This window comes from Ursus americanus, chromosome 17 (genome assembly GCF_024610735.1).
Source record: "Ursus americanus isolate L20-20 chromosome 17, mUrsAme1.1.p, whole genome shotgun sequence".
Taxonomy (NCBI): domain Eukaryota; kingdom Metazoa; phylum Chordata; class Mammalia; order Carnivora; family Ursidae; genus Ursus; species Ursus americanus.
The window spans coordinates 36,060,653-36,085,835 of NC_142143.1; the positions used below are offsets into that span (position 1 = coordinate 36,060,653).

At 36.0% G+C, this 25,183-nt stretch overlaps 1 protein-coding gene across 4 annotated transcripts in view; it reads left to right on the forward strand.

The window, feature by feature from the left end:
* PPFIA2 (PPFI scaffold protein A2) overlaps window positions 1-25,183 on the forward strand; it is a 463,684-nt gene that overhangs the window by 330,278 nt on the left and 108,223 nt on the right. For all 4 annotated transcript variants that reach the window (XM_087868891.1, XM_087868889.1, XM_087868890.1 and 1 more), the window contains one exon: window positions 16,816-17,037. In XM_087868891.1, the coding sequence (XP_087725017.1) occupies window positions 16,816-17,037 (222 nt within the window). The remainder of the gene's footprint in view (window positions 1-16,815; window positions 17,038-25,183) is intronic.

The following is a 25,183-nucleotide window of genomic DNA, read 5'->3' on the forward strand; positions in this document are numbered from 1 at the left end:
TGAATTTGCCATCTTGGGGTTGACACACCTCTCAGAAAAGAGAAGGTTCAAGTATAGCCCTTGATACATATGGCTGAAGGAGGTTAGAGATCTGTGATTGGCTACAAAAGGGCCCAGGAGAGGCACGTTTAGGATGTGCCATGGTTCATTCATATGTACATGAAGTTATACCATATCAGTTTTATAGGAGCTGAGTTGAAGAAAAAGCTTGTGACCAAAAGTCAGGCATCCTCTCTATGTGATGGCAAAAATGAGAAATAAAAATCTTCTAATGGGGTGTGGGAACTCATTATGCTCAAAATAAATCTCTCTCTGAATACAGTGCCTGGGTTTTTATGCTTTACTATGACCTTACTAGATGGGAAGAGAATGGGAAATGATTTGCCTATCTTTGAGAGCAGACTCAATATCATTTATATTATCAGCCCAGATATGAGGGCAGGAAAAAGAAACCACATCTTTGCTGAAGCAGTATATCTTCAGACTTTAAAAGACTGATTCACAGAATATGACAGAAAGTGTGATCATTTATCTCCATCCTATTAGCATAACTCAGTGTTTATTTTATACCAAGGGTTTGCTGCCTTAAAGTCATGTAGAGAACAAGTGCTTTTCCTTCCCTGTGTATTGTTTTGTCTGATCTGCCGAGTCAACCTAGGAAAAAATTTAAGTCTATTATTCAGATGCTCTGCAATTGACTTACTTTTATTTTTCACTTTTGTAGAGTTTATCCATCTTATCATTTCTCATGAAGCACTAGTTTGCTAGGAACTTAATGTGTGTTTTACAGAATCCACTCCCCCAGAAAGAGAATGCCTCAGACAAGAATATTAGGAAGTGTTGTGCTATACATTTTTGAACTAACATCTTAACTGTATATTCATTAGAATTTTTATTTTTTTAATAGTCAGGCTCCAAGAGGAGCTATATTCAGCATTTCCTAAACTTGTCTGACCAGAAATCCCCATTATCTGCATGGAAATTGCATATGCCAAGATGAGTATTCTGAAGAATATTCCTTGATGCTGGCTCTGGCCTTTTAAAGATAGGCAAACCCTTCTTCAAGCTTGTGTGGAAATCTTATTAACAAAGGCTACACATCAACAAGAACAAGATAAATAACTGGTATAAAGCCCTTCACAGCTTTCCCAAAGTGCTTTTTACACAGTTGTTTTATTTGATCCCTGTAATAACCTTGTGGGTTTGTAGAGCAAAGATTACTGGCTCTCAAAGTCCTACAGCCTGTGAACAGGGGGAGTCGACATAAATAGTATAAGTATACAAATATTAAAAGTGAACATGGGTGAAGAAAGGCAGCATATCAACTACCTGATTTCATGGAGTTCAAAATATAAGACTATTTACTTTAAGCAAAGTCTTAAATTTGTCCATGTGTCTAAGAGGATGAAAGAGCTTATTAGACTGAGCATGAATCTTTAAAAAATACAAACTAAACCTTAGACAAAGACGACTTTGTTGTCTCCTGTGTTGATGTCTCCACCAATCATCTAGTCAGTTGTACTCCCCCAGCCATTCTTATCGTACTCTCCTTGTCACCATTTTTTTCTTTATCCCATTCCTATAACATACAAAATTCTTCCAACTAAAAAAAAAAACAAACAATTCTCTCTTGACCTTACTTCTACCATCAGCTGTTGCTCTGTTTTTGTCTCCTTTTGCCACAAAGCTCTTCAAAAGGGTTGTCTACTCGCTTTCTCCAGTTGCTTTCTTTGCAGTTTCATAAATCTATTCCAATAAGGTCTTTGTCCCACCGCTCCACAGAAACCACTCCTATTACCATCATCACTAATTTTGTATTGGAAAATTCAGTGGCCAATTCTCAACCTTTGTTGTAGTTGATGTCATAGTAGATCACTCTTTCCTCCTTGATTCCCTCCTCCCTTTTTTTAATGTACTTACATTACAGGAAACCACACTCTATTTGTTTTTGTCTTACTTCACCAGTGGCTCTGTCTCCATCTCCTTTCTTTCTTGAACCATATTCTTCTTCCTGACTTCTTTTTTTTTTTTTTTAAGATTTTATTTATTTATTTGATAGAGAGAGAGCACAGGCAGGGGGAGTGGCAGACAGAGGGTGAGGGAGAAGCAGGCTCCACATTGAGCAGGGAACCCGATGCAGGGCTCGATCTCAGGACCCTGGGATCATGACCTGAGCCGAAGGCAGATACTTAACCGACTGAGCCACTCAGGCACCCCTTCTTGCTTATTTCTTAATGTTGGAGTGACCCAGTCACTATTGAATTAGAGTGACTCATCCTCTATTTCTTCTCTCAATGATTGCCATCAGTCTCCTAGTCTTGACTAGTATCCATATTCTAATGATTTACAAACCTTTACCTCTACTTTAGATTCTATAACCAAACACATTTATCCAACAGCCTATTGTACATCTAAAAGATATTGCACACTTAAAATGGCAAAAACTTACCTCGTGTATCTCCTCCACCCAAACAAATTGTCTGCATCTTCCCCATCTCAGATGATGGAAGCTTTGCCTTTCCAGTTGCTCAAGGTGAAGAATATCAAGTCATCCTCAAGTCTTCCTTATGTCTCACACCCCACATCAAATTGTAAAGAAATTAGATTTGCCCTACCTTCAAAATATATCTAGGATCTGACCACTTCTTACCATATCCATTTAATCATTACACTCTGAACCACTATCAGCCATCTCTCACCTGGATTATTGTAATTATTTCCTGGCCACTCTCTCTGCTTCTCCAGTGCACCCTCTATAGACTTATTTTCAACATAGCCTGTTTTTATTTCTTTACTTCTGATATATTGCCCAAGACTTCAGTGTTCAATACAATGTTCAAGACCTCAATACACTATAGAGTAGCATGGGTCAAAATGGCATATTTGACTTTATAAAGCTTTATGAAACTTTATAATGATCATAGACTTTAATGAGAATGCTACTCCATAGCATTGTGGTGCTTTCCATAATAACCATTTCTCAGATTTGGAATTGCCTATTATGAGTTTTCTAAGAATTATTATCAAGAATAAGATATATTATCTCTTAGAATGATGAATTTCATTCATAGATATTCTGATGGTAAACTGTTTTTCTTTACCTGGGGATTAAATTTTTGTGTTTTAACCATCTGCATGCTTCTCCAACAGAAATTAAATTTAAAATTTTTAAAATTTTAGGGATGCCTGGGTGGCTCATTCGGTTAAGCGTCCAACTCTTGGTTTTGACTCAGATCATGCTCTCAGGTTCATGAGATTGAGCCCTGCCTTGGGCTCTATGCTCAGCACATAGTCTGCTTGGGATTCTCCCCCTTTGCCCCTCCCTGTGCTTGTGCACGTGCTCTTTCTCTCTCTCTCTCAAATAAATAAATAAAATCTTTTAAAAAATTTAACAAATTTAAATTTAAAAACAAAAAATAAAAATGCTTGATTTACATTTATTATCCTTATGTTGATTAGCAATTCCTTAAATATATAACAGTTATGATCTGATTGGGCTATAGATAAGTTGAACCCTTTTTTGAGTGTTTAACTTGACTGCAAGAGGACTCAAGTGACCCAATGAAGAGTAAATCAGGTAGTACTCTCTTAGGACCATTCTTGCTCTGCCTGAATTATCCATGAACCCCCAAAACTTAATCAGGTCAAAAGCACCAGTTTTTGTTTTTTGTTTGTGTGTTTTTAACATTTTATGAAAAGAGAGCTAGAAAATGTCATAAGATAACAAGTGAGCAACCATTTTTTTAAACTGCCATTCCCTCTTTTGAGTTTTTAAAGTATCACTTTTAAAAATAGGTGGCCATCCATGTACCATTGCAATAGCCCACTGACATACAGGCTAAATAAAATCATTCCATACCAGTCGTTGGCTTGGTTTGGAGTTCCCCCAGCAGTAGTAACATCCCATGGCAGAGTGCTTCTTCAGGGAGGATTCATCCTTCTTCAAGTGACGCACTTTGAGGCTTAGTTTCACACCTAGGTTCCCAAACTCATCAAGAAGACTGAGCCAGGAAGGTCTTCCCAACTCAGCTACACACTGAGCTAGAACCGTAACTGATATTGGGCATTGGACTCAGGTCCTAGTGCATACTCCCACTTCCCACATGGTAGGTTCTTCTCATGAGTTCTTGGAAACCTTTTTGATCCGGTCAATTGTCTTAGTTTGTAGGCTAATTGGGAATAACACTGAACTTCAAAATCAAAAGAAAAGCAGTCTTGTTTTTCCTTTCTCCCCTGAGGTTTCCTGGTAATTATGCCAATCCCTCCTGCTATCCTCTCTTATATCAAGAGACACTGGAAGAGACAGTTTGTCAAGGTTTCATTAAATATTCTTCTTCTAGGGCAGGGGTGCCTATTTGCCTTATATTTACATTTCTAAAAGTGCTGAGTGATTCTTCCTGGAAGAAGAAAAATCCTCTCCAGTGTTACTTCTTTATTCTGTAGCTAAACAAAGAAAGAATTCAAGATTTTCAGTTATAAACAAAAATGAAAAACAAAAAAACAAAAAATCGCCGCTATACACCTATCTCCTTATATCTTCTAACTATTTAGATCATTTAAGAATTTTTTTAGATGAATCATATCATAATATGGGAAATAGCTACTTCTTAACGTTTCTGATTGTTATTAATATCAATCTTGGGAATATTGAATAGAAATTCGTCATATTTCCTCTAGATTCAAGACACTACAAAATGAAGTATATTTCTTTTTTTTTTTTTAAGATTATTTATTTGTTTATTTGAGACAGAAAGAGTGAGCAAGAGCACAAGCCAGGGGGAAATGCAGGGGGAGAAGCAGGTTCCCTACTGAGCAAGGAGCCCCATGCAGGACTTGATCCCAGGGCCCTGGGATCATGACCTGAACCGAAGGCAGACACTTAATCATCTGAGCCCGAAGTATATTTCTTTCAAGATGCATACACCAGATATAGTGAATGAATTATATGCTAGTAAAAGATTATGAGAATATTAGAACTCAAAGTAATGGATATTCCTCAGATTAAAATATTCTTGCTTTCAAATTTGGTGGAAATTAAAAATGGCTTAGAATGTCTGAGATAATAATAAACATATTTTATACTTAGTAATGAAACACAGTTGATCATATTAAACTAAAGAACTGATAAGTGAGGGCTCATCAGCTAGATATTTTAATTAAATAAAATTTCTAGGTATTTCCTATGTCATAATGACTTTGCAAATCTCAGTGTTGAATAATAAAGTCATTAATGGAGAAGTTACTATAAGAAACCATCTGGTCTAGAAATTTTCCAAGTAGGGCAATATTTGGTCAACTCTATTACAGAGGTTTATTTCTTTCCATCTTTCAAAAATAGGAAATAGTAGTCTTTCCATTTGAAACAATAAATACATTTTAAAATAATTAGTTAATGCTAGGATTAAGAATACTAATTTTTTGGATCTATTATCATATCTTTTATTACATTCATTTCACCAATCATTTTTTATTTTATTACTTTAAATTCTTTCCCTCTTTATGCGAGACAGTTTTTCAGGTTTGGTGACTAAATTGGATACAGTAATTAGTAAAGTACCTGGATAATAGTGATCTGTGGTTCTTAACCTCAACTAAACATATAATTACTTAGGGAGATTTAAAAACAATATATCTGGACCCTACTCTTAGATATGGTTTAGAGTGGGAATGTTTTTTTATTGAAGTATAATTAATATATATTGTTCTATTAGTTTCTGATGTATAATATAATGATTCAACAATTTTATACATTACTCAGTGCTCATCAAGATAAGTGTACTCTTGATCTCCTTTATCTATTTCACTCCTCCTTCCACCCACCTCCCCTCTGGCAACCACCAGTTCTCTGTATTTAAGAGTCTGCTTTTCTGTGCCTTTTTTTCCCTCTCTCTTCGTTCATTTGTTTCTTAAATTCCACATATGGATAAAGACATATGGTATTTGTATTTCTCTGCCTGAATTATTTCACTTAGCATTATACCCTGTAGGTTCATCCACGATATTGCTAATGGGAAGATCTCATTTTTTTTTATGCCTCAGTAATATCCCATTGTGTGTCTGTCTGTATGTGTGTGTGTGTGTGTGTGTATCACATCATTTTTTTCTCTTTGTTGGGGGGGAAGTGGGAGGGTCAGGTGGTAGAGAGGGTCAAAGGGATAGAGAAAGAGAGACAATCCTAAGCTGACTCCATGCCCAGCATGGAGCCTGATACAGGGCTTGATCTCACAACCTTGAGATCATCACCCAAGCAGAAATCAAGAATTGGATGCTTAACCGATTGAGCCACCCAGGCACCCCTATGCCACATCTTTTTTATTCACTCATCTGTGGATGGACACTTGTGTTTCTTCCATATTTTGCTATTGTAAATAATGCTGCAATAAACAAAGGGTATATATATCTTTTTGGATTAGTGTTTTTACTTTTTTTGAGTAAATACCCAGTAGTAGAATTAGTGGATTATATGGTAAATCTATTTTTAATTTTTTGGGAAACTTCCATACTGTTCTCCACAGTGGCTGCACCAGTTCATGTTACCACCAGTAGTGTATAAGGGTTCCTTCTTTTCCACATTCTCACTAACTTGTTATCTCTTATGTTTTGTTTTGTTTTTTATTTTAGTCATTCTGACAGATGTAAAGTGATATCTCATTGTGGTTTTGAGTTGCATTTATCTGATGATTAGTGATGTTGGGCATCGTTGCATGTGTCTGGTTACCATCTGTATGTCTTCTTTGGAAAAACGTCTGTTCAGGTTCTCTGCCCATTTTTTAATTGGATTGTGTTCTAAGTGTTGAGTTATATAAGTTCTTTATGTATTTTCTATATTAACCCCTTATCAGATATATCGTTTGCAAAAATCCTCTCCCCTTCAGTAGGTTACCTTTTCATTTTTTTGGTGGTTTCCTTCACTATACAAAAGCCTTTTAGTTTGATGTAGTCTCAATAGTTTAATTTTGCTTTTGTCTCCCTTGTCTGAAGAGACATTATCTCAAAAAATGTTTCTACAGCCAGTATCAAGGAAATTATTGCCTGTATTTTCTTCTAGGAGTTTTATGTTTATCACATTTGGCGTGGAATCCACTTTATATTTTTATTCAACTCTCCCAAGGATTATAATGTGTAGTCATGGTTGAGAATAACTGAAATGGAGTACAGATACTATGTCTGCTTTGTTCTGTGTTCTAGATTTGCAAGGTTTGTAAATAGATGATTTATATATGATGAAACAGATTTAAGAGTCAACATGGAATTAGAAATAATAGCTGTGAATTCCATGCTGGAGAATTTCAGAACAAAGACAAAATGTGTTTATTTGTAGGACAAAATTTGAAATATGAGATTGGGTCTGATTTCTTTCTTTTTTTTTTTTTTTAAGATTTTACTTATTTATTTGACAGAGAGAGAGAGACAGCGAGAGAGGGAACAAGCAGGGGGAGTGGGGGAGGGAGAAGCAGGCTTCCCGCTGAGCAGGGAGCCCAATGTTGGACTCCATCCCAGGACCCTGGGATCATGACCTGAGTGGAAGGCAGATGCTTAATGACTGAGCCACCCAGGCACAACTTGGGTCTGATTTCTGAGAGCTAAAAGGCAATATGGAAATTAACGCAAACAGTCTAGGCAGACCCAAAATGTCCAAAGTCATAGCCTTGAAGCCTTTGGACTCCTCAGTGTCTAAATACTTTTTGGTCCTTATAAATTTTGTTAATGGTTTGGTTGCTTGATTTGGTTTACTTTTTTTTCCCTATATTTTGTTACTTTCAGATAGGAACCTTTGTATTCTGAGCAACCAACCTAGTGTCTGGCATATGGCTAAACAGGTAGTAGAGTTTTAGTGCTTGAGTGAATGGATAAATGAAATACAAGTAGAGATTGAATAAATTGATAAGCGAAACAGTGAATGAACAAAAGTAAGCAGAGAGAGAAAAAGAGAAAGAATGAACAAAAGAAAGAATGGAATGGGATACTGGAATACTTGGATTCCTATTTGAACCTCATTACTTTTTAGTAGTGTAACCTTAAGCAAAATACCTATGTTCCTTGGTTCAGTTTCCTTTTCTGTGTAAAACAGTTTCTTATAGGGATTAAAGAGTTTATGCACATCATGCACTTGAAACAGTGCCTTGTACATGTTCAGAACTTAACAAATGTTAGTGAAGTGGAGTAGTTATTACAAACCCATGCTTGGAGCCAGAAATCTTACCAGCTATATGTCTTGGGTAAGTAAGTACTCAATAAATGATAGCTATAATTATTAGTTGTTATTATTCTAATGGAAGATACAGTCTTATTTGAGGATTTGGAGGCAAATCCAAATTTGAGAATTTGAAGTAAAATGAGGAGTATAATGATCTCTTAGAATGGAAGGAAATAATACTTGCTAGGGCATCAGATTAGCTGAAGTCTTCGAGACCCTCCCTGAATCAATGCTTGGTCTAGGATTTACTTACAGAGTTCACAAAGAGACTTCACTGTTGGTCTGTGAAATCCCTGATTGATTAGGTCTTTATTCTGTTACCTTTTTCACCCTAACATTGCTGACTGACATAGGAAATTTCCAGTGAACTATCAGCTCTAGTTCTTTTTTTTTTTTTCGTATTATTTTTGTGCTTATGAATGTTTCCCCTGTCTGATTTGTGTTATTTCTTTATTTTTGGTTCTGTATTTCAATAGTACTACATTTCTCTTCTCACAGAATTAAATATATTTTATCAGACTTTGCCATTTTATAGATTCTCTCAAATCCTGCACAGAATTATTAAAGCTAGATTACTTACGTTCTGTTTGCAAATCTTAGTGTAACTTTTTTGACCAAACAGTAATTTCTCTCTAACCATAATATTCACAGAACTATTTTTTAAAATGGAATGGAAGGGCTTGATGTGACCCCTTAAATGCTGATAAGTTTTAAGTGTATTGTGTCTTTAACATCTGGATTTAGTTAATGGTAAGATAAATTCCTACTTTCTTTGGCCTCACCTTTTCTTATTTTCTCTAAAGAGATTAATAAGAAGTAAAATGCGTAAGAGAAAAAGAGATCTACTTGAAATTCTTTAATAGAGAATCAAGCACTTATAGTTTAGATATGAAAAACATGGGAAAGAATGTGTCAAAATGTACAAATCAAGTGTGGAATTATATTCATAATAAACTTTAAGTTTTCAGCTGCCATAGTGACTATAGTTAAGAATATTGTATATTTGAAACTTGCTAAGAGAGTAGATCTTAAATGTTGTCACTACAAAAAAGAAATGGTAGTTATGTGAGGTAATGGATATGTGTTAATTACCTTATTGTGGGGATCATTCACAATATATATATATATGTATCGAATTATCATGTTGTACACCTTAGGCTTACACAATGTTATATATCAAATATGTCTCAATGAATCTGAGGGAAAATTATCAGCTGTCAAATATAATAGCTTCTTAGGGTGGGAGGAGGTCAACCAAGTATTCATTCTGCATAGGCAGTGTCCATCTACTTCTAAAATATTATAATTAATGTATCTCCTAAATCCTCTGGAATACCTTGTCAAGAAACAGCTATCCAAGGGGAACTTAATTATTAAGTTATACTAATATAGCACTTTAAATGCCCTCTGTTCTGCATATTCAACAGGCTTATCTTACCTTAAAAGAAATGTGAAAATTATTCACTGTTATGTTTCATAAACTGCTGTTCTTTGATAGAGTAGAAGGGCAATGTGTAACCACTAAAATATGCTCAAAATCAGCAGTAACTGTTAAAGCACCATAAAATGCAGAATTTAAATGGGCACATTAGTAATTTAACTGTACTACTATTATTTAAAAAAACATGTTACGGTAATTTTTAAATAATTACTAAAGCTAGAAGTAGGATGGAAAAAATATTAATGGTGAGGTCATTTAACTGAAGATTATCAAATACAAAGGGAGCCGTATTTACTTGATAGAAAATGGAAGAACATGTTTAAGTTCCTGGCTTTACCTCAGGATTATCTTTAGAAGCAGTAAGACTATGACATGGTAGGATATCTGGGACTTCATTCACTTCATTTGGTCTTATATGTAGACTGTATATTTCTATCATTTTTTAACGAATCTTAATGTGCATTTATAATAATGGTTTCTGTGGTTTACATCAGATTTTTCGACCATAAAGATAATTCATCTATATTATGCTTTAAAATAGGGCAAAAAACACTCAGTTCTATTTTATATTTGCTTTTATGAAAACATTTTTTTTCATAAACTTTGTGCAATGATGGCTGAAAATACTGTCTCCATATTCTATTTCTTTTTGAATCCTTACTGTTTTTCCTAAAACTCATCTTACTCATTAATGGAAACTTTCGTTCATTCACTCATTCATTCATTTAACAAATATATTTTTGTGGAAGATGCTGTTCTAAGTCACTAGAGACACAAGTAATCAAAACATTTATTCAGTTAACAAAAGTCTATCTCATAACCATCATGTGTTAGGCATCATTCTAGGTACTTGTGATACACAAAAGAAAACATATAAAGGCTCTTTCCCTGCTCTAGCTTATGATCTATCAATTTGGAGGAGGTTAGCAGATAATAAACAATAAATATACCTAAGTAAATCATCTAGTATGTCATAAGGTGATTTTATGCTTTTGCCATAAGCACAAAAAAATCAGTCTTAGGAGACATGGAAGTAGGAACAGTTTGCCCTTTTAAATAAAGTGCTCAGGGTTGGCTTCTTTAAAATAGGTGAGGTTGTTAGCCATGTGGAATACCAGCGAAGACTGCTTCAGTTAGTAGAAAAAACTAAAACCAACGCTGCAATATGGAGGAGTGATTGACTTATAAGAGGAGCAGCGAGGTTGCCTGTGTGGCTAAAGCAAGAGAGCAAGTGGGAGAATAGTAGGAGAGAGGTCAGGGAGGGCAGGACTTGGAGGGAAGGGCAGGGGGGTAGGAAGTGGGGAGCTGTGGTAATTGCTTGTTATAATATTTTTGCTTCTGTACTAGGTAGGATGGAAAAATACTGGAGTTTTTGAGCAGAGGAATGACTTGGTCTGACTACCATGTAACAAAATTACCATGGAACATTCTGGCTCTTTTAAAAAGAAAATAAGAGGACAAGGTTAGAAACAAAGAGACCAGTTAGAAGGTTGTTACAGTAATTCAAGTGGGAATAGATGACCCAGACATCTGATGTGTTGAACAGGAAAATCCAGCTACAAATCCCAGGTGCAAATTGGTATGGAGGATGGCAAAGGTCATACCAGTGCCAATCACCAGAAGCAGGAGCCCATAGATCTTGGCCTACTGGATCTTCTAACAGTTCAGAGTTGTCAAAGAGAATTGGATACATAGGTATACCTTGACACACAAAGAGGGCATGGAAATGGGTCCAATTCAGATATGTCACAAGGTAATGTTTAGTATTAGATGTCACATGCAGTATTTGGGTTAAGCTTATACTGGGGTAATTAATCAGACAAAGAAAACATGGAGCGAAGACCAAAAAGAGCATGTCACGTGTTTATCTGGTAGAGGAAACAGAAAAAGCAAAGGTTGTGAGACACAAGTGGCTTTAGGATTTTCAAGGGGACCAGTGTAGCTAGAATGGAATAGACTATAGCAAAAAAGATGGGAGTGGGCATAGATGGGCAGATGATGTGGGTTCTTGAGATGATATGTTGTTTTTTTTTTTTTTTTTGAGATTTTATTTATTTGTCAGAGAGAGAGCACAAGCAGGGGGAGCAGCAGGCAGAGGGAGAAGCAGGCTCCCCACTGAGCAAGGAGCCTGATGAGGGATTCGATCCCAGGACCCCAGGATCATGACCTGAGCAGAAGTCAGACACTTAACCAACTGAGCCACCCAGGTGTCCCTGATATGGGTTTTTGAGATCATTGTAAGACCTTGACTTTTACTTTTTTTTTGTCTTCTTTTGTGTGTGTGTATATATATGTATGTATACACACACACACACACACACTTAAATTATATACACACTAAATTATATACACACAATATATATATAAACACACACACTTAAAATTCTAACATTTGAGCTTTTATTGCATATGAAAATTAATAATTTAAGTATATTCTTCTACAGTTTAAAATAAAACATTGAACATTGAATAAAACATCATAACTTTGTGTTAGGAAATAATTTCTTGATACAACACCAGAAGTGCAAGGCATAAGGGGAAAAATGATAAATTGGACTTCATTAAAATTAAAAACATTTGCATTTCAACCAGCACTGGCAAGAAAGTGAAAAGATAATCTATAGATTGAGAAGAACTATTTGCAAGTCATATAACTAATAAAGGACTTGTATATAAAATTTTTGTTTATATGGAATTCTTATAACTCATTAATAAAAAGACAACTCAATTAGTAAATGAGTAAAGAGCTTGAATAGACATTTTCCCAGAGAAGATATATAAAGGCCAATAGGCACATGAAAAGATGCTCCACATCATTAGCCATTAGGAAGTGCAAATCAAAATAACAAGGAGATACCACTACATACACACTAGAGTAGCTGTAATTAAGGTGGTCATGTGATGTGATGAGCACTGGATGTTATATGCAACTGTTGAGTTATTGAACACTACATCTGAAACTAATAATGTAATATATGTTGGCTAATTGAATTTAATTAAATAATTTTTTAAAAATTTTTAAAAAGGGAATAACAAGCGTTGGTGAGAATATGAGAAATTTGAAGTCACATCATTGCTAGTGGAAATGTAGAGTGGTGCAGCAATTTTGGGAAATAGTACTTCAAAATGTTAACATAGAATTACCATATGATCCAGCTATTTTACTCCTAGGAATCCACCCAAAAGAATGTAAAACATACATCCACACGAATACTTGTACCCAAATGTTCATAACAGCATTATTCACAGTAGCCAAAAGGTGAAAACAGTCTAAATGTCTGTTACCAGATGAATATCTGAATAACAGGTAGTTATCCACATGATGGAATACTATTCAGCAATTAAAAAAAAATCTGATAATATGCTACAGCATGGATGAATCTCAAAAACATTATGCTCAGTGAATAAAGCCAGTCACAAAAGGCTATCTATTCTGATTCAATTTATGTGAAAGGTACCAAATGGGCAGGTAGTGGCAGAATGTAGTTAAGTGGTACCTAGGGCTAGAGGTGGGGGTCACCTGCAAGTGATTGCTAATGGGTAAGAGGTTTCTATTTGGGGTGATGAAAATGTTCTCCAAGTTAGATTACGTTGATAGTACAACTCTTTAGGTATAGCAAACACTATTGATATTTACACTTTAAATGGATGAATTTTATGGATATAAATTATATCTCAATACAGCTATTTAAAATAACCACTGAGTTTTCTTTTAATTCAATAATTCGTCATTTCAGTTCAAATCCCACAATTTATTTTAAAGATAAGTCTGCATAGCAGTGATTTGGAACAGAAGTTGTATTATTTTTCTAAGATATAAATCATAGTTTTTATATGACCTTTTAGTCTGATTATGAAAATATTTATTAAGCTCACCATAAAATATATTTAAGGAGGGTTGAATAGATGAAATGTTACACATTTTTAAAGCATAAATGAATTTATAAACATTTCAGAAAAAAACTGAGGTTTCAAAAATTTTCCCATGGATAGTCCCAGATTTCAAAGTAGTATAAAGACATTGCAGTATACATCTGTTGCTAAAGGAATTAAAAAGGTTAACATTTTAAGTGTTTTATTTTAGTTGCCTGATTACTGTTTATATTTAATTAACATTTTCTTACCTTGAACCCGTTAAAAATATGCAATTTTTAAACAAGATTTTAATGGACCTCAGGTGCACAGAATTGGAATAATCATTTTTCTAATTAGAAAATGAACATGATTCAGTTGACTGAACACATATTTGTTGAATGTGTGTGTGTATACCGTATATTCAGTACACACACTACACTCTTGGTACTTGGCTATACCATATAGAGCGTATAAGTGTATCCGTTTGATTTACATGTTCCGAGTAAAGGCAATATGGTAAAGGTTAGATGAACTGAACTGGGAATTCAGAGGTCTGCCTTTTAATTCAAATCAGCTCTGTGTGATTACCTGAGTCTCACTTTCTCTCAAGTTCTTTAGGGCTCTAGAGTCCTAAGTGTATTTTTTCCAATTATATATAATATTTTCTAAAAGCAAAAATTTGTTTTCTAGTGATTTTTGTAGTTTCTAAAAATTGTCTTTTTTAAGTTGACTAGAGAAGGTCCTCGATGTGAGGAGGTAGAAGTTCTATTAAAGCTTAAGCTTGCCTCATTACTTGTGAGTAGTATACAGAGTTCAAAGGTATTTGCTATTATGGAAAAAAAAAAAAACAACCCTGTCATATCATATCTCAGTTATACCAAATTTGGACATAACTGACTGGAAATTGGCTCTAGCCTTCTCTTTCACTTTTTAAAAAGATTTTATTTATTTATTTAGCGAGAGAGAGCGGCAGAGGGAGAAGCAGACTCCCTACAGGGAGCACAATTCGGAGTTCAATCCCAGGACCCAGATCCCAGAACCCTGGGATTATGACCTGAGCCAAAGGCAGATGCTTAATCAGCTGAGCCACCCAGGCGTGCCAGGCCCTAGCTTTCTTCCCTAAACCAGTACTCAGTTGCTGCCTAATGGTTATACTGGCTTTTCTCAGTTCAATATACAGATAGTTGTGTCCTGTATAAAGGTCACTATCAATGTTTTTACAATTTATGCCCATAGAAACTGTCTAGAAAGCTGTTCTTTCTTTAGCTTTGCGGTACCTCTGTTTCGTATGTAACATTGCATGCCTCAGGGGTGGGCGTAACTTTGAAAAGAGTTCTTACTTCTGATCCCTCAGCGAGCAGCCATCTCGGCAGTGGGGGGAATAGAACCTCTGAAGGAGTATCTGGATCTCAGCAGTATCTCTGATGTTCCTACATGTTTGCAACACTTCTTACTTCTTTTACTAGGTTATTAGATGTTCAGTGTCTGCAGTATAGGAGTTCAGCAGTATCTTCAAGGTGTTAGGTCTGTAGACCTGGCATCTTTAGATATCATCTTAAGGTCTTAACTCCATCTTTTCTGCTATTTTAATTTAGATTTTCCAGGCTGTTTCTCCATGTGTTGCCTATTGAACTTTTTACACACTCCTTGCTATTTGTCTGCATTCCCTTTCTCTTTATTTTCTCTTTCTCATTGCTTTTGTGGTGCTTTCTATTCTCCCTCTTTTCTTCTGCAGCCAGTAAGTTTTGCTTTAATGTGTGATTTGCATTCCTAGAAGTTATGACCTAGGCAAAATTGCATAATAAAAGGGCTTGTTGAAGAACAGGTTTTGTGGAAGAACAGGGGTTTGTGTCACAACTTTATCAATGGCATAAAACAAAGAGAAAACTAATTTTAAAAAAGTAGCAAAGTTTTATAGGTTAAAGAGTCAAGAATTGCATAAATACTATAAATATGACTCTTTACTTGGAAAAAGACCTGAAGCTTGTTTACGGAAGTGGGTGTCAGTTGGGTTTTAGGGTTTATGTATCATGTGAAGTGGTAGAAGGAGGGGCATCTGAAATCAGACAGAAAATTATAACACAGTGACTCAAAGCATGTAATAAAGTGACGTGATGTTAGATGTTTGAGGACCACGCATGTGTTGATTTTGGGTATTCCTGCACAGCTCAGTTCAGTTAGGCGTGGGTTTCTGTGTTTACCAGGGATTCTCAGGAATGAATAGTGCATAGGAAAACACAAAATTTAGAGCACAGCATAACATATAGAGCTGTCGAATCATTATGTTGTACACCTGAGACTAATGGAATATTGCATGTCAACTATACCTCAATATATTGAAAAAAAGAAAACACAAAATTTATATAATTTTCAAATTGCTTCTTAATGTAACTGTTGTATTAAAACAGATTCATGTTTTCCAAACAAGCACCATAGCAAAATTAACTACTTTCTTTGCTTTCTCTCATCTTCTTTTTTTTAATGTTTATCTTTTTTAAATTGGCATTCGTTATTTGCATTTAGATTAAAGCAAAGTGCATCATCATTTTCTTATTTCGACTTAGTTGTACCCTTTTCGTTTCAGTGCTATTTCTCCCCAGTTGTTGCACTCTCTTCACCACAAAGCTTCTCCAGTGGAGCTAGGCTATAGGACGTGCTTCTGAAGACATGGGTCCTCCTGTTTCTAGGCAGCAAGGGGTGAAATCAGTCTCAAAGTATTTAATCCTTTTAAGCCGCCTTCCTGTGGGTTGTGTGCACTCAGGAGGACTTTGATGTTCTTAGCAATTTAGAAATCAAGCCTTTTTTACGTTATACCTTTGTTCCAGCCAGGTCAGATTCACACCGGGAATCACCTTCTTTAAAAGAAAAATGTGTGTAAGTTCTTTTTCTGAGTGTCACTGAAAATAAAACTTGCAAATGCACACAGGACCTTGAATAAAAATAGAGAATATTACAGTTTCTGTGTTCCTTCTTATTACTTAATAATAACAACAGTATAATATTGTTCATAATTTTTAATATAATTGATAAAATAATAGCTGTCATTTATTAAATGTTTAGGATATACCAGTGTTTTGTGCTGTATGTGTATATACAGCTTCCAATTCAAACGCATCTGTTAACCTGTTTGAAAATTACTGATCTACCTTTATATTTTACTGTCAGTTAAGAGTTTTCCTAAAAACTTAGTTTTTCTTCAGAACTAGTTAGAGTTCTTATTTCTCAGTGTGAAAGCTATATCAGTTTCATTTCTTTAAGTTCGTGAATTTTAAATTAAAGATGAAGAATATCCTAAGTGCCATTTCTTTTTTGTTTCCTGCAGCGTTTGTCCAATGGCTCTATAGACTCAACTGATGAAACTAGTCAAATAGTCGAACTACAAGAATTGCTTGAAAAGCAAAACTATGAAATGGCTCAAATGAAAGAACGTTTAGCAGCCCTTTCTTCCCGAGTGGGGGAGGTGGAACAGGAAGCAGAGACAGCAAGAAAGGATCTCATTAAAACAGAAGAAATGAACACTAAATATCAAAGGGACATTAGGGAGGTAAGTGATTCATAACACTTTGAGTCTTTGCTTTCTGAATGCTGCTTCTCCCAGTCTCCAGATCATCATTTGGGATGCATTATATTAGTTACGAAATGTGTCCATGAAGGCAAAAATAGTTCACTTCATCAGCCTTTAAATAGGTATGAAAAGAAAATTTGGTATCAAGTCACAGACAGGGTAAAAACTTCCTATGGTTTTTAATGAATTTTGAACATTTTTAAGCTGCTAATTTTAAATAACTTTAGAGGTGGGTATGAATAATGAATTGCTACACTCTTAGCGTATGGGAATACTCAAAATCATTACTTGAAATTTTCCCCCTTTTATTTTGGTGTTGTGTCTGTGAGTATGAATGTATCTGTGTGAATGTGGGGACCTTTCTTTCTCTATATATTCAGTTCTTCCTAGACGTAACGTCACTTCATCTGTTTAATAGAGTACTTGAAAGTTACTGCAAAAGATACAAGGAGATGCTTTATTTGTAACATTGTCTAATCATCTTATCAGCTGGGGTGAAGTATTTAGAATCTTTCCCTTTCTCACTCTATTCAATTAAAAAGAAAATTATCTGTATTTGTGGACATTTTATTTGGTGACCCTTCATCTTTTTCATTTTTACATATTCTTTTAAATTACATATTTTTACCTTTTTTATCTTTTTTGTATTTAACTAGTTCTTATTGGGGTTGACTCTACTGCATGTTATTCAATTCTTTCTTCCCATTCCCTCTTGAGCCCCTTTTACATACTTTGCCTCTAACATCCTATCAGAACTGTTCTTACCCTAGTCATTGGTAGCTTCCATGTTATTGAACCCAGCACTGGATCCAATCATCACTCCCTGGAATAATTCTTCACTTGGCTAAAAGCACCCTATACTCTTCTGATTTTCATCTGTCTTTACTTTCTACCCTTGTCTCAAGCTCCTTCATTGGTTCTACTCCTCCCCAGGCTTGTAGTGCCTTCCCTTCTCAATCTACCTTCACTCCCCTGCCAAGTTCATGCAGTCCCTTGGCTCCAAAAACCACCCACTGCCTTATGACTCCCAATTTATATCTCCAGCATATCCTATGTCCTGATTGCCAAATGCCTGGAAAATTAACATATTCTCAAAATAAACATATTCAAGACTGTTTTCCTGTTATCCTCCCACCCCCGAGAAACCAGACTTTCTTGTAGTCTTACACATCCCAACTGTCCCAAAGGCCATTATCGTTATTCAGATCAAAATCCTTGGAGCTGTCATTGGTACTTGTTTCACTCACCCTGCATTTGATTCAGCCATAAATCTATTATTTCCAACCTCAAGATATATCGGTAATGTGACCTCTTCTCACAATCTTCATGGCTCTTCCTTATTCCACACACCATCATCTCTCACTGTATTATTACAATAGTTTCATGACTGGTCCTCCTCCTGCTTTTGACCCACTTCAGTCTATACTCAACATGGCAGCCTGACCTGTTACAATGTAAGTCAGCTCAAGTTAATTTTCTGCTCCAGTGGTTATGTACTCTACTTACAGTAAAATCAAAGTCCTTGCAGTGGCCTACAAGCCATGTACGATCTCCGCTACCACCTTTCTGACCTCTTGGAAATCATCTCCTACTCTTTCGTTTTAGTCCATTCTGTTCAGTTAAGATGGCCTCTTAAACTAGTCAGACCTATTCTGTTGCATTTTCTTTTCCCTTTTCCTTGTGCTCAAACGTTTTCTTCTCAGTGAAGTGTTCCCTAACCTTGTTGTTTGCACATATACACTCTCCCTCTTCTTTCATTTTCTTTGGTTTATCTCACAGCCCTTACGCCATCTGACACAAATGTACTTTCCTGATTTACTTGTTTGTCATATACCTGCCTCCACTGTACATAAAGATTCATAACGGCTGGGATTTTTGTTTTGTCTTGTTTTATTCATTGCTGTATTCTAATCACCTACACAACTACTGGACATATAATAGGCATTCAAAAACCTTTGTTGAGAGAATGGATATTTATAGGTGTTTGATGTAAATATCAAAAGGCACGAATGAGATTAGAATTGTACTAAAACAATATCTACTGTCTCAAAAAAAGATAGATGATCCATGAAGCGGCAGACTGCTCTCCTACGACACACATGATGAGACTGTGCTCTCTACACCTTTATATGAATTGACCGTTCAAAGATATGTCTCTCATTTTCACTCCCTCCCACAACCCAAACTCAGTTTATAAAATAGCTGAAGGTTTGCCACTCTTCTTTATCCCTGTTTGGGAACACTAAGCTTTCTGGCCAGTAAAGCATCAAGGCTATTTCTTGAGCTCTTGCTCTTTCTGATTTCTTCATTGCCTTAGTCCCAGAGATGTAGCTGTTTTCCTTTCATCTAGCATTCCTCTCCTACCTCCTCTCTTCATGTTTATCTAATCCAGTGTCACAGGTAGAGCCCAGTATCTCCAGCTCCCCTTTCTTATCGTTTATGTAAAAATAACCTCTTAATTCTAATAGTTTTTGGATGTAGGTGACAAAGAGCTAAGTCAGATGGAAAATACCGATCATTTGATGCCAGGTGTTCTTTTGCTAGGAACCTTTTCTAGTTGGTAAGGTGTTCTGCATTCACATGGAATTCTTTTAAAATATAACGAATCTTATCAGCTCTAAAATTTTTATGTAGTTATATTTTAGAAGAGATTCATGAGAGGAGCGCCTGGGTGGCTCAGTCGTTAAGCGTCTGCCTTTGGCTCAGGGCGTGATCCCAGGGTCCTGGGATCGAGCCCCACATCAGGCTCCTCCATTGGGAGCCTGCTTCTTCCTCTCCCACTCCTCCTGCTTGTGTTCCCTCTCTCGCTCGCTGTCTCTATCTCTGTCAAATGAATAAATAAAAAAAATCTTTAAAAAAAAAAAAAAAAAGAAGAGATTCATGAGAAAAGAATATCTTTCATCATTCTCCTCTAAAGGGAGGTTGCAAACAAATGTTTCAGGAGCTAGGCCGGCAATATAAATGTATGAAACATTAGGCAGGAAACATACAACATAGGAAGTGATGAGTTAATGAGACCTGGACAAGGAACCTATACTCTGCCTGCCTTTCTGGATATATCATGGTGTGTGTGTGTGTGTGTGTGTGTGTGTGTGTGTGTGTGTGTGTGTGTTAAGGACACTATGAAGGTATAATAAAATATTTCCAAAAAGGTTCAGGTCATAGGCCACAAGGCCCTGGTTTACTGCTAGGAATTTCTTGAGGATCAATCATGAAAACTATTATGGGTGCATTACATTTAATTTCTCTAATTTCTTACATCAGTCCTATCCAAAAGGTACTTGTCATTATCCCCATTTTTCTCAGATGAGGTGAAGTGACTTGTCAAAGGCATATGTACTGCCTTCCCCAGCACCCCACTCCTTCCAACACCCCAGCACCAGGAAGACACAGGATCGGCCCAGCTTCAAAACCTGTGCTTCTTCCACTATGAGCAGCTTCCAAAATCAACAAAATAGAATCATTTATCATGGTAACACTGGTATAAAAAATGCAGCTGCGCTATAACTGCCCCCTAAATAATCAATCTGTTGCTTTTTTGCTCTTTCTTTCCAATTTACTAAGATGTGAAAATCATGTACTTTAAAAAGGTATCACACTCAAAGCTCCAGCCTCTGCTTTTATTTTCCTAATAATGTTCTTGTGGGCGATAGACACACAAGGTCTTCTAGATTGCAGGCTTTTTAGTAGAAAAATAAAAAAGTGATTCTTCTTGATACCCCTGTAGCTTGCTAACACAGTATGTATGTATTGTGTAAGCAATGCATATTTGTTGAATTAATTAAGGAAAAATAGGGAGTAGGAAAAACTGATGATATAATTAAAAACTGAATGCATTTTGCTTTACATGTGAGGACAGCCTAATATGTCTAAAATGAGTTGTGTAAATATATTTCATTAAAGACTTTAGAATATTTTTTTGTCATTGTTCTTTGTCAAGAAATAAGGGGCGCCTGGGTGGCACAGCGGTTAAGCGTCTGCCTTCGGCTCAGGGCGTGATCCCGGCGTTATGGGATCGAGCCCCACATCAGGCTCCTCCGCTATGAGCCTGCTTCTTCCTCTCCCACTCCCCCTGCTTGTGTTCCCTCTCTCGCTGGCTGTCTCTATCTCTGTCGAATAAGTAAATAAATAAATCTTTAAAAAAAAAAGAAAGAAATACATTTAAAATTTACTTTTGTTTGAAGTTTTGTCTTATTTGCTCCTTAAATTGACTGTGACCTGTAAGAGTAGGGGGCTGGATTGAAGCTAAGCATAGTCCACATATTAGAAAACACAGATAATCTTACAGCAGGCCTAGCTCTCCACTTTTTTTTTTTTTTTTAAGATTTTGTTTATGTGTTTGACTCAGAGAGAGCACAAGCAGGGGGAGATACAGAGAGAGAGAGAGAGAGAGAGAAAAGCAGGCTCCCCACTGAGCAGGGAGCCCAACATGGGACTTGATCCCAGAACCCTGGGATCATGACCTGAGCCAAAAGCAGATGCTTAACCCCCTAGCTCTCCACTTTTTCATCAAGATAGCTAGTAATTGGGTATTGGATAATAATACTTTATTAAATATATAGATAATGCAAAGAATTAGAATTTTCTTTGATGTATTTAAATTATATATTATTTTGTGAATAAAACCAGCTTATCTTTCCAACTTCGTGTTAAGAGTTCTTAAAAAATTCCTTAGTGATTAAATGAATACATATCAATTTTGTCTTTTCTATCATCTGAAACATGGAGTTATGTTTTTTAGTTTACTAGATCTATGTTACTATAGAGTTATATTTATTTGATACAATAAAATCCATTTTGTACACAAATGTCAGGTCAAGAGATAATTGAATCTTTACGCTGTTTTTCTCTTTTTAGGCAGCAGTTTTTAGAGACTAGAAAAAACTTCCTTTTTTAGAATTTTCCAAGTGACATGCAGGGAAGAGATATTTCTCCGACTTGTAAATTCAAAATTTATTTTTGGCAACACAGCTTGCAGTTAAAAATTGAATCTCCCACATGAATCACTGAATCAAAAATGCAGTAGCAAAGTCTATACAATGACTTCTGCATGCAATGTATGCCATAGAGTCAGTTCAGCTAATTAGCGGCACGATAGTAATTAATAATCAAAAAGCAGCTAGTACCTATGGAGTGTGTATTATGCATAAGACCACACAAGGCACTTAAAATTTTATATCGCAACAAAGTTATGGGGTAGGGATTAATATCCCATCCAAAACCAGAAAACAAAACAAAGAATCAAACAAACCAAAAAAAGGAAAAGAAAAAAAGGCGAGTTATAAAAAAGGTAATCAACATTTTTCCATGGTGACTGAGTTAATAAATAGCAAAAACTGGGATTTGGAGCTAGCATGTGCTACTCCCAGTGCTCATGTTCTCAGGAAACCTGTATATGTCTTCAACTGAATTTATTGCTCTTATAATTTAGTTAGAAGTTTATATACATAGGCTAGATTCAGAATTTTCTTTTTGGGCTACAAAATCAACATAATGTTCCCAGAATTCTTCATGCAAATGAAATTAACAGAATACAATATTCTGAAAGAATCCTCTAAGATGATAAACTCTACCCTCATTGGGCTAAAAAATAATAATATAGAATTGAAGTCAAAATTTAAGATAAAACTTTTTAAATAGTAGCTTTTGTTTGTGTTGGCTAAAATCTAGAGATGTGTAGATAATGTTAAAAAAAATTAGCCTGGGTAATTTTTGCCAAATTGATGGATTAATTGAATTTCAGACATCTGATCTTTAAAATAATAGCCATGTAATCTTTAGTTGGGTCTTGAAGGTCGGTAGGACCCAGAAGAAGGTAATAAAAATGCATTCCAGGTGGAAATGAAATCATAGAATGCATTGGTTTCTTAGGACTCCTGTAACAAATTACCACAAACTGGGTGACTCAAAACAACAGTAATTTATTCTTTCACAGTTCTGGAAGCTCCAAGTCTGATGTCAAAGGTGTCAGCAGGGCCATATGCCCTCTAAAGACTCCAGTGAAGACTCCTTTGCCTCTTCTAGCTTCTGGTGGTTGCTGGCAATCCTTGTGTTCTTGGCTGATGGCGGTGTAACTACAGTCTCTGCTTCTCTCTTCACATTGCATTTTTCCTCTGTATGTCTGTGTGTCTCCAAATCTGCCTCTCCTTATAAGAGCACCAGTCACTGGATTTAAGGTCCACCCTAATCTTATATAATACCATCTTAACTTGATTACGTCTGTAAAACCCTATTTGCGTATAAGGTCATATTCACAGGTCCTAGGTGGACATGAATTTTTTTGTTGGGGGTGGAGGTGTATTATACAGTACATTAGAGACAGAAATGTCAGGTTATGAAGCTATTTGTTTTCTAGTCTTTGTAGCTCACATTTTCACTGAAGATGGGGGAATGGGGTTGGGGAGGTGGACATATAAAGGTATTTAAGCCAAGAAGCAGTATCATCAGACTGGCATTTAGTATTCTCTCCTGGTCAGCAGGTTAGAGAATGTGGAAGCAGGAAGAAGACCGATAGCAAGGTACAGGTTAGGCTATTAAGTGGGGAGTTAGGGTGAAGATTTCAAGGATGATTCTAAGAAGAATATCTGATTTGTGGGTAGGCAGGGCAGGCAGGCATGATGGGTTTCATGGTAGAAATAATTGTTTTTTAATTGCTTTTCATTTTTATATATACACAATTTTTCAAAATAAGATAATAGTAAGAGGGTACAAATACATACACAAACACAGACATATGTACAGAGCTCCCACCCACTTCCCATCTTACTTGCCTGAGATTCTTAAGCAATCCTCTCTCTGCTGCTTGTGCTATTTTCTCTCTTATTTAAACTTAATCTATGCCTTGCTATTATATGAGGATTTTAGCTCTTTTATTCTCTCCCTTCCTTTCTCTTCCACCCATCCTCCCCCTACAATTACCTCAAAATCACATTTAGGATCAGCATTATTATGGCTATGTAAATAATTCTCACAACTGATCCAAGTGGTGGTTTCCTATGATAGTATTTCCTATTGTTGTACAGCTTTTTGTTTTTCTAGGATTTTATTAATTACTTGATGCATTAATTTGCTTACTTGTTTGTAAAACTATGGCTTATCTTCCCACCCACTCTACCAGATGAGTAAATTCCATAATTTCAGTTCAGTTATGGTCAGTGGTCAAGCAGACAATTTATCATTCTTTTTTTATTTTCTTTGAATCATTCCTTTTTCTTCTGCCATCCACCACTGGTCTGTACAAGGTTTTCCATAAACCTGCCTCATTGTTTCTGCTGTAGTTGTGGGATTTACTTCTATCATTTTGAATATCCAAGACACAAAAGTGATCAAGATCCTGAAATCAGAAAAGACATAGAATCTAGAGCACAGATAATGATTCAACTTTGAGAGAGGGGGGAACATCTGTTCTAAACTTAAAGCTAGAAGTTAATGATTTGTGCACGTGGTTATTTCCAGTTAGTGGTGAGGGAAGACTGAGACAATTGAAGGACTATCCATTTAAGGATATTTCTATTTCTTTTGGAAAATGGAAGAAAATTTATCTGCTCTGTGCATGTGGCAGGACTGGCTCTGGGTCCTGAAGGAGAGAACCAAAAGAACTTATTAGGAAGACTAATCGAAGAAATTTGGATAGTAATACATGGAAGCCACTGCCATCACATCAGTTTTAGGCTCCTTATGTCAAGAAGCTCCCCACATTATCAGGAAACCACATCAGGCCCATGACGCTCACCTTTTTTTAATTTAAATTTAATTAACCGACAAAGAGAACATCATTAGTTTCAGATCCTCAGTTCCATATAACATCCAGTTTTCATCACTTCACATGCCCTCTTTAATGCCCGTCGCCTAGTTATCTCATTTCCCTACCCACCTTTCCTCCAGTAGCCCTCCGTTTCTTTCCCATAGTTAAAAGAGTCTCCCATGGTTTGTCTCCCTCTCTGATTTCTCCGCATTCCATTTTTCCCTCCCTTCCCCTATGATTCTCTGCACTGTTCTTATATTCCTTATATGCATGAAACTATATAATTGTCTTTCTCTGATTGACTTATTTCGCTCAGCATAATACCCTCCAATTCCATCCACGTTGATGTAAACGGTAAGATTTAATCCTTTCTGATGGCTG